The sequence below is a fragment of the Athene cunicularia genome (assembly GCF_003259725.1).
Source record: "Athene cunicularia isolate RWA chromosome 13 unlocalized genomic scaffold, athCun1 chr13_part1, whole genome shotgun sequence".
In the NCBI taxonomy this organism is placed as follows: Eukaryota; Metazoa; Chordata; class Aves; order Strigiformes; family Strigidae; genus Athene; species Athene cunicularia.
The window spans coordinates 458,245-468,663 of record NW_020799117.1 but is presented as its reverse complement, the minus strand read 5'-3'; the positions used below and the strand labels follow the sequence as shown (position 1 = coordinate 468,663).

The following is a 10,419-nucleotide window of genomic DNA, read 5'->3' as shown; positions in this document are numbered from 1 at the left end:
CCCTTGGCGCTCTGCGCGCCGCTGCAGTCCGGGTCGGCAGGAGCAGGGGCTGCCCGCGCGCTCTGGGCGCTGAGCTGCGTGTGTGTTGCCGTTCACCTTCTCATAACCTTTGTTTTTTTCAATTTTGAGTCATCATGCCAACATTGGTATTGCACTGGCACTAAATGGTGGGCAAAATTGTTTTCCTGAGAGCAGCAGAAGAGCGTTTGTTGGTTCTAAAGGTGAACGTTTTTTTCTATATATACATTTAAAAGGCTCCCCGTGTAGAGGGTTGGGTGGCACAGCGGGGTTAGTGCGACGGTCAGAGTTCAGGCCTTACCGTAGGTCACAAATGCAGCGGATGTAGACGGTCCCGTTGGACGCTCGTGCTACAGAACAATTAAAGCCCTCGGCACGATTGACAGCCACTGCCTGAGAAGTCTAGGCTGTACATGCAGACAGGAGTTAGAGCTGCAGGTCATGTTGAAGGAGCTTTGGCAGATCTGGATGCACTTCCGCAATGCCTGCCTGCCCCAATCCCAGCTCTAGGTTATTCATTTCCATGAGTAAAAATTAACAGTTGAGGACTAATGAACTTGAGCTGTGAAGGGGAAGAAACTATTGAAGTAATGGCACGCTTAACTTTGTTTATTAAAACTTGTCACTTTTTCCACACCCTTTTGATTTTTATTAGGGTTTTTCCCTGTTTATTGTAAGAACTGATTTTCCTACAGCTGAACAGCGAACGGAAATGAATGTTGTTTCCCTTTGGCCTTATCCACAGAATGGCTCAGCAGCAAGCACTGAGATTCCGTGGCCCAGCTCCCCCACCAAACGCAGTCATGAGGGGCCCACCGCCTCTCATGCGACCACCTCCGCCTTTTGGTATGATGCGAGGCCCTCCTCCACCACCTCGCCCTCCTTTTGGACGTCCTCCCTTTGATCCAAACATGCCTCCGATGCCACCTCCAGGAGGGATCCCTCCACCAATGGGACCTCCACATTTACAGGTAAAGAACCGGGGATTCTCGTGGTTTGCTGAGTTGGGGTTTAGGGATTTTCCTTGTTTGTTTTCATGTGTGGAAATGATGAGAGGAAAGACATTAAAATGAATGAAAAAACCAGCAGGGCACGATGAAAACATAAGGCTTGTGCATGGTATTATGAAACTAATGCATATCTGTGGTGTGTAACTGCAGCTTGTGAAAGGCTCCCTGAGGCAGTTGTAAACGAGTCAATGACACGGTCAGGGTACGCACACGAGCAGAGTCTGTGCTGAAACCTGACTTTGTGTTGGTGCCCTGTGGCCGCGCAGAATGCAGGATTCCGGCCGTGCTCGGACTTCTGAACGTGTCAAAGCAGGCACGTGGAGCACAGGCCAGCCTCCAAGGGTTACCTTAATTCTGCCCGTGTTCGCTTAGTGCATGACGGATTCGTGCAGGGACCAGCAGTGAAGGTGCAGCTGAATCCCGTGGGGTTCCAGCACGAGCCACACCTGCTGTCGCTCTGGCGGTTTATTATTGCTGATCACCGAGGCATGGGTTAGGTGGGCAGGCAGCAATTCTGAGAAGCAGGTATATAATCAGTGGCAGGCATGTTTTGCTTCAGGAGGGCACGTGGTTCCTAACGCACCCAAAATTGTCAACACGCTGACAGAGGAAAAGTTAACATCTGGAAACAAATGGAAGAGTGGGCTCAGTGCTTGCCTGGAGCAGCTGCAGGTGTGGCCCTTGTGCTGACATAAGTTTACTCTTGGCAGAGGGAGAATGCTCTTTACTGTTGTTGTCTTTGGTTTGTTGGGGCTTGTCTGTGTTTGGATTTTTTTTTTTAAAGTTTAGAACATTCCTAGTGCCTACTGGGATAGCCTGAGCCTGTTGGGCTCAAGTAAGATAGATTTCTGTCTGCATTTCATGGTGATGTATGTTTAAGTTCTTTGGTCTACTTTTCGTACAGTTTGAAAGGTACAACACCTTTGTGAATAAGAAATGTACTGTTCTAATAGCGCTGTAGGAGTGCAGTGCTGTTGGGGCAGTGTAATCCCTGTGTGGGCCTGCAAGGAGGTGAACAGTACTATGTGGTTTATAAATAATGGTTTAAATCCACTATTTGTAATAAAAACGTAAAAACTTTAGTGCTGTGAAATTTATTTTAAAATGTAAGCATGTGGGCAAGATGGAAAGAGAAGATGCTGATGTGGGTTACTTCTTGGCGTTTTAGGCTTTGCTTTGCCTATGGTTTTCGGCAGCAGGGCTCTGGGGGCTTTTTCCCACGTGCCCGTGCCGTGGATCGGGTCCCTGCATGGCTCTGCAGAGCTTGGTGTGAAGTGGGGGAGTGCTGTGGGAGGGGGCAAGGAGCAGTGAGAGCAGGAACAGGGACTTAAGCTGGACTTAATCTGAAATAATTAAGATCAGAGTATAGCCTGATTTTTGTGTGCTGTCATGCTGAGCACAAGAGTTCAAGAAGAAACCAGTGCACATTTTCCATAACGGTTTTCTCTCTGTGTGTTGTTAGAACTGGGGCTGCTCGGGGAGGTGTGAAGCAGCCCCTGTTCATTTCATTGAAATGTTCTTGGCTAAACAAAAGTCCCGTGGAGCTGAAGCCTGACGCAGTAGGTTTGAGGGATGTAAAGAGCCCCACTCGCCACGCTGAGTGCCATCTCTTCCTTTCTTTCAGTACCAGGGGCATTGTTCTATGGTATGTTTTTGTGCTCAGCTTAAGTTTATGTAAGACTGTTGCCACCTACTGTACCTTTCTTCTGGTGCTTCGTGCTCCAATTTTCCTGCTTTTGTTAGTGTTCGTGTGCCCGTGTGCTACCTTGAAAGCTCTGAAGCAACAAAGAGGATCTTGCTTCTTACAGTTTCAATAATCAGCCAGAGTTAATTTGAAGCCCCAAGCCTAGCTGCTGATACCTCCTTGATTTATGTGTTTGAATTACATTCCGAATGTGCTTCAGCTCTCAGCTGTTACATCACAGCAGCTTTATCCTGCCATGCAGTGAGCACGTCTGCTACAGCTCCTTACCGTGTGTGGAATCCATGCACCAAGCATCTCTGAGTCTTTCATGTCAGCCCTGTGCTCTGCTTCCCACCGAATGTTGGTTTTTAGCTTCTCGCCCTGCTGCTGGTGCAAGGGGACACACGATGTTGAAAGGTGCTGCGGTTGAAATGGAGGAGAAGGCGTGCTCAGAGCGGAGCCAAAGGGCCTTCGGGATGCCCTGAGTGGGCACCTGGCATCCCCTCCTCGCTCCCAGGACTGCCCTGGGGTGCTCTAGTGCCTTTTTTTGGGAAAGCAGCAACAGCAGGTAAAAAGTGAACTCTGCTGGATTCTTTTTACAGATTATAGAGCAGTAAAGAGTAAGATCATCTTGTGGCCAGCTGGAGGAGCTGTGGAGAGGAAATAAGGAGGGAAAGAAAGGCTATAGTTACTTTAACGGCCTTTTTGTTTGTTTTGAGTTCTGTCCACATACTCTTGACTTCCTTTATAATAGCATTTAACAAAAATCAGAGGAGGTACATGAGTTCAGAAAGCGGTTTAAAGTATCACTCTTACGGCAGAAATTTTGATCTCAGGGGAACGGCTAAAAGTCGTCAAATGCAGACAGAACCCAAGGGCATGGCATGTGCTGGACACTGCCAAGGGTGGGACTGCAGGCCTGGGTGCAGCTGGAGCCCGTGTTTGCGTGGTGGCACGCTGAGCCGCCCCGTCCCCGTGGCACGGGACTCCCCGCACACGTCCCGGGTTCAGCAGCACCCCAGGCTCGCTGCCCCTGCGCCTCCCGCCCGGCCTGTCAGCTCTGAGTCCAGCGCTCGAAGGGCTTTACCCCTGAGCTGTCTTGGCACTGCCTCGCTGAAGAGGAAACCTTCTGAATCACAAGTTCAATTAGAACTGGAGTGATGGAGATAATTAGGTCAGTTGTAGGTGTATGCAGAGTAAGTTAAAGAACTTGCTGGATTTTGTTGACTGTCTTTTTTACAGGGAAGTATTAACTGTACTTGTTATGCACAGGGAATTTCCAAACAGTCCAAATAAATAAGTAGAATAAAAGAACTTAATGTACTTTGAATTAGAAAGCAGGTGTTTGGGCTTTCAGGTAACAATGGTGTGCAGGGCAGTTCCGGATTTCTTATGATGATGCAATAACGAAAATGTAATTTGATAGTTTTCTTTTTTTTTATAATTGGAGCTAGTTAGAATTTTAGTTAATGGGAAACTAATAGGTAATTTAATGTTTTATATTTCTTCACTGGGAGGATCATTGTGTAACCGTTTAGTGGTGTATTTGCTTCCCAGCTGGGGATGTTGTGAGTGGCAGTTATTCAGGAACAATTCTTTCATTCTTTATTGCATTGGGATATTTTCTCCTTTTCAGGAGAGGAGTTTTCTTTCACCCCACTTCTTTTCATGCCACTTTTTTCTGATGCTTTGCATTTATGTTAGTGTCTCAGCAGTTCAGTGCTCATGCAGGTGTTCTGCTGTAGGTGGTGCCTGGTCAGGGAGCACGTTCTGAGCTGGGAGCAGTAGATTGTTAAAGAAGCTCTCGAGGCTGCCAGGGTTAACCTTCCTATAGTTGTACTGTCTGTTGGTGCTCTAATAAGGGAAAACTCTGCTTGAGAATTGTATTATTATTGTTATCACCATCATCATTATTGTTATTATATGCCTTTAGAGACCACCATTTATGCCTCCTCCCATGGGTAGCATGCCACCACCTCCCGGTATGATGTTCCCTCCAGGAATGCCGCCTGTCACTGCCCCTGGAACACCAGCCATGCCCCCAGCTGAAGAGATCTGGGTAGAAAACAAAACTCCAGATGGCAAGGTAAGGCGGTTATCAGAAAGAGCGAAGTAGTGGGTGTCAGCACGTTGTCATACGCAGTCTGGCACTGTGGTAGAATCTGACCCTCTTGTCTATCCTCTTACTAATTGTTTTTAAACCAGCAGGGACTTGGTTGTTTATAACGCTCCTCCTCCAGATGGGCAGTGGTTTGATGGTGCCATTCTTCAATTGCAGGTCTATTTCTATAATGCCCGTACACGTGAGTCAGCGTGGACTAAGCCAGACGGGGTCAAAGTCATCCAGCAGTCGGAGCTGACGCCGATGCTGGCTGCCCAGGCCCAAGCAGTAGGTGCCTCCACGCCGACCACCAGTAGTCCTGCATCCGTGGCATCTCCATCCACATCCTCGAGTACTCAGTCCTCCACAACCGCCACCACAACCACAGCCACTTCCGTTTCACAGACGATTTCCAGTGAGTAACTGCGGGTTTCTCAAGCTTTGTGATGGTGGGGAGCAGGTGGTGGGATGCTGCTTTGGGGAATTGCTGCAGCAAAAGCTTGGTATCCAGGAGGAGGTTGTTTCAACATAAAGTGGAGTATGAGTTTAAAGTGCAGTATCTAATCTAGAAGAACTTTGCATGAGAACCTTTTTTTCTTTTTTCTTCCCCCCCCATCCCCCAGTCTGAGTTACTTCAGGATAATAATACTAGGTCAGCATGCAACCCTTTTTCTTTAGGTCTTTGTATATTTTTCTTCTGCTGTTATCACATCATCTCAAAGCTATTATGCATCCATTTCCTTTTGACTGTAGATAAAGCTAAATTGTTTTTTAAGTATGTCACAAGAAAAGTTAATCTGAGGTAGGAATTCTAGTCTTAGCAATTTCTGCTTTGTTTCCAAAATGGCATCTGTTGCTTGAAGAGGCTGGATCTTTGAGTGCTGCTCCTGGGCTGTGCGGAATTGGCTGATTGCAGAATAGAGCTGCTTCTGGTGTATTACTTTTATTAGCATTATTCTTCTGACTAAGCCTCCTAAGTTCCCATTTGTTAGAGTTGCACAAAAGAGGAAGAAGAAAGTCCTTAGAGCCATTATTGTTCACTCATGACCTTTGAATAATAGCCTGAAGATAATTGCTGTTTACATGGGCTGAACCTTTGCTTTTAAGGGTTTTCCAACTGAGGGAACCTCAAGAGGAAAGGGGTCTGAATTTAGGCAGCATGCACATACTGCATGTTTAAACGTGGTATCTGCATATAGTAGAAGTAGAGTGAGTTACACTATGGCATCTAGTGCAGAGCATCTGTACGGAGGCGTGTTGTGTAGCACAGATCGGTTTGCACGAGCGTGTGAGCAGCAAACCCTAAGGTGGCCTGGCCTGGCCCAGCAGGGCCCGGGGCGCTTTGGCTGGTGTCGCTGGCTGGGCGAGCACAGTGGCCGTGCTGGGCCCCGGCCCCATTGTCTGGCAGTCCTGGGCGCTGTAGCTGCGCTGGCAGAAACGCGTGCAGAGCCAGGCCAGAGAGTCTGCGGAGGATGAGCGACTGCTGACCTGGTCTTGCTCCAGCTGTAGTGGATAGTTGCATCTGCTGGAACCGCTTCATCCTTCTCCTGTAACAGCTGAGGCAAGTCAAGCTTGACTCGCCGTTTAGTCCAAACTCGAGAGATCTTTGTGTGAAAGGGAGTCAAATGTAGGTGACCCTCAACTTCTGCTTTCGGTTAATGCTGGAGGGAGGACAGATTTTTAGGGTAGCAAATAATTTTGTACCGCTTAAAGCATTTTAGGTCTCTTATTTAATTTGACAGGTAACTTAGTACTGTGTTCAGCTGCTTTGTTGAAATATGGTCTGGTCTAACTATTTTGTTGAGTAACGAGGATCAGGTAGGAGGTGAATGTTAGCCTCTGGCCTGATGCCAGGCTTTTGAGAACTGATCCTGTGTTTGGACTAGCACTTTATGCACCTTCTCTGAAACAAGATTTCCTAATATTGAACGCCGAGAATCTGTTCCACTTCTATCTGTTCTACCTGCTAAACTTTGTCTTTGCTTTCAAGAACTGTTACTGTTGGTGTCTGTGCCTAGGTGATAAAATTCTATCATTTATAATTTTATAACTCTCAAACTTGGCCTGTAAAAAGAAAAAAAAAGGACTTCTGGCTGAGCTTCATTCTTGTCTGGTACCTATTTGACTTAGGTCTTAAAACAAATCACATACTGACTGTCTGCTCTGTTTCCCTAAATTTTAGGCAGTGCTAAGAACTTTCACCCTTTTTGAAACACTTAACATCAGATCAAAAAATCTTTATTTAAATGTGCTAATACTGGTATGTTATTGGGAATGCTACTGGTAGTTGTTAAACACTGAAGAAAATGCACAGTATGCCCATATATAATATGGTCATAAGTTGTGTGGGTTTTTGTAGTTTTTTTTTCCAATTAGTTCATTTTTACAACAGTTCTTCTTCCCCTCCACCAAATTTTACAGTGTAAATTCTCAAGGCTGGTCAGTGCGTTGAATCAGACACATCTCCAGCTCCTTTTGCCAGTGCTTCGATACGTAGCACTATTCTCGGTTAAGTGCTGGTTTCAGTCGTGTTGCAAGGATTATGGAATTCAATGCTAGTAGTGTATTTTTCCACTGGGAGGCACCGAAGACCAAGAAGGTTCTTCCAGCTTCTGAGCGAAAGTATTTCCTTTTCCTTGCTTATTTACACATACTTTTATTGACCTTTTTCCATTCTTGGATCACAACTTAATAAGCATAGTTTTACTGACTGTTGTCACACACATGCTGCTTGTTAAAAAGCAGAACCTGTGTTCCTTTAACATAAGAACAACCCTTTTCCCTTTGAAACTCTCTGTAATATTCCCTTTCTATTTTTCTGAACAGGGATACAGAGTAGAATTTCATTTTGGGCTGTATTTGTCCTTCGATACACCCTTGCTACTGCTATAGAGACTTGTTAGGTGTAAAGAATGGGACAAGGAAAATTTGAAATTGACGTTGTGAGTATTTAATGTTACAGAGAAGACAAAGTTTTTAGTCCAAGAGTGTCTTCCTGCTGATAATATCTAAGCATATCTGCTTATATAATGTCTGTTGGGAAACAGAGAGCCAGTATGTTTGCAGCAAATATATTGTAGTGTCTAAGATACAAGGTGTTCTTTGTTTTTTTTTATCAGCACCTACCACACAAGACCAGACCCCGAGTTCGGGTGTTTCAGTTGCCACACCATCAGTCAGTGTTTCAACCTCTGCTCCTTCTGCTACACCTGTGCAGACTGTACCCCAGCCAGTCCCACAGACATTGCCTCCTGCAGTTCCTCATGCAGTACCTCAACCAACTGCAGCAATTCCTGCTTTTCCACCAGTAATGGTACCTCCATTTCGTGTCCCCCTTCCTGGCATGCCTATTCCACTTCCAGGTAAATTGGCAAACTGTAATTGTCTTGTCCGCTACATGTCCATGTTGTCAATTTGTTTGCACTCATGTGTCCACTGTGTACAGAACTTGCCTGAATCCTCTCCACTCAGAGTATTTTTGAAAGAATTCAGGGTTAGCAGACAGACTTTTTAATTAACAAAGAACGTCAATTTTTTTTGCCTCTAGTTCTTTGATATATATATATTGAAAACCAGCTGCATTTAAATGTGTAAACCTTTTCTTTTAGGTGATAGGAAAATTGCACTAAACACTTCTTAATCTCATGGCACTTGTCTATCTTGTCATCCTGTTTAAAAAAAAAAAAGTGAGCTTCTGGACAGAATCCTTATGTGACTCAGTATTATAGCACTATATTTTACTAACTGCAATATTGCTATAATTTTTTTTCTACTTGCTTGATTTAGACCTTAAGTCTTGTGCATAAATATTTGTTAGGATGTGTATTATAGGTGAAAGAAATTAAAAGAAAATTACGTACTTATGAGCAGGAAAAATGACCATTCAAATGCGTTGCCTCTGAATGATGATTGGTGTTTCCAGTTCTCTTGGTTTGCAGCTGTCAGGTGTAATGGGAATGCATTAAAGTGGGCGCTGTAATGGAGGTGTTCAAGATGCAAGGGTATTATTCCTAGGCTTTAGATGTAAAGACCATGGAGAAGAAATTTTAGATGGCAGCCCACTGACTCCTGGGTAAACTATATTTTCTTAAGCTTTTGTAAAGTATTTAGATACTTAAGGAAGTCATGTTTTAGGCTGGCAATATTTTGGACTCAACTGCTGTTTGTAATCGCTGCAGAGGTCCTCCTAGGAGGTCTCTAAAACCACTTGGCTTAAATACCATGTTTCAGTTTGCACAGATACAGCTGAGTTCCTCTACTAGTACAAAAGTAATCAATTTTTTTTTCAGTGTGCAGTAGCACTAAATATATACCAAGAGCTGATGATTTTCTGTTGCAAAGGAAGGTTGCAATTGCAGACTGGATAGAAGTGAGTTTCTGATTAAGATTTACAGAGAAGCAGCTCTGGGCAGCATCCCCCTGGTTTTGAGCCTGTGCAGGCTGAGCGAGGTGGTGACTTTCCTGTGGTCTTTGAATGATCGATCCAGTACATGTGGAGGGGGCCTTTGCCTTCCGTCAAACTGGCTGGATGACAAGTAAGCCTTTAGAACACTTCCTTAAAGGATATAAGCATCAAAATAGTTAAAATGGGTATTAGTCCTACTAACTATAAGAGAGGACCAACTTTTAGTTGCCTGTGCTTTTAGGATAGTCTTCTGAAATAACTGGGCAAAGCGACTTCAATCCGTAGTTTGCTCGAAAAGGAAATGGCAGTGTAGTACTCATTGTTTTAAGACAGGAAACAAATACAATGCTGAACATGGTAGTCAAGACTGAACAAAAAATTGATAAAGGATAGAGGGAGGACCCTGATATCTGTATATTTGTGAGGTTTGGAAGAACAATAAAAAGGGTTAAGCGTTCAGGGTGGTCAGCTGAATATTCTTACCTGCAATTGCTGACGCTGCCAGCAAGGGATCAGCGTAGCGCGGAGGGTCCGTAGGTACCTCTGAAGGATGTAATCATCTACTGGGGTCTGACCCGTCAGGTTAAACGTGGGTGGTCAGAGCAGTGGAGAGGAGTGCCAGTGAAAACAGAGACCCTGGGGTGTGTGCTTGGGTTGGGGTTTTTGTAAGCTTTCAAAGTTTTGCAAGTACTGCAATACAGAAGGAAAGACAGAGCAAGAACATCAATCTTCAAGTCATTTTTGAAAATTATTTTTTTCAGAACTTTCCTGGTAGCAAGTCTTAGATCTGGCTTCTCCTGTTCTCACAGCGAGATGAGCCTTTTGGGTGGAACCCATAACCACAGGAGGGGATAGCTAGCAGTGAAGTGTGTGCTTCCACTAGTGAGTCAAATTTGTCATTTTGCCTGATCACAGAATAAAACCAGTTTACTTCTTTCAGCTGATTCTGTCCTGAGTTGGTTGTAATGGTTTATAAACACTGTAGAAGAAAAGGAAACCTTTAAAATATTTTACAGCAACAAGAAACAAAAGAGAAGTCAAAATTGCTTCATGGCAGTATAAGGTGAATTCAGAACGACTTACAGTGTTTCAATGTGTAGATGTTTGGGGCTTTCGGCACTAGATACAGCGTCGGCCAGGCTGCTTTCAGGTTACAGGCAGAGCTGAACAGTACTGCTGTGAAGTGATTGCAAAATTAATC

The 10,419-nt window shown here is 44.7% G+C and overlaps 1 protein-coding gene across 7 annotated transcripts in view; it reads left to right on the top strand.

The window, feature by feature from the left end:
* The first annotated feature begins 66 nt into the window (after window positions 1-66).
* Window positions 67-10,419, top strand: part of TCERG1 (transcription elongation regulator 1) — a 33,015-nt gene continuing 22,662 nt past the window's right edge. For 4 of the 7 annotated variants that reach the window (XR_003399360.1, XM_026858056.1, XM_026858055.1 and 1 more), the window contains exons 1-4: window positions 765-989; window positions 4,646-4,798; window positions 4,991-5,228; window positions 7,933-8,175. Coding sequence is in view for 6 of the 7 variants with exons in the window: in XM_026858056.1 (XP_026713857.1) it covers window positions 765-989; window positions 4,646-4,798; window positions 4,991-5,228; window positions 7,933-8,175 (859 nt within the window). In the remaining variant the exon portion in view is untranslated. Of the gene's footprint in view, window positions 222-763; window positions 990-4,645; window positions 4,799-4,990; window positions 5,229-7,932; window positions 8,176-10,419 lie in introns of those variants that run through there. The other 3 variants (XM_026858058.1, XM_026858057.1, XM_026858053.1) reach the window with 2 other exon arrangements.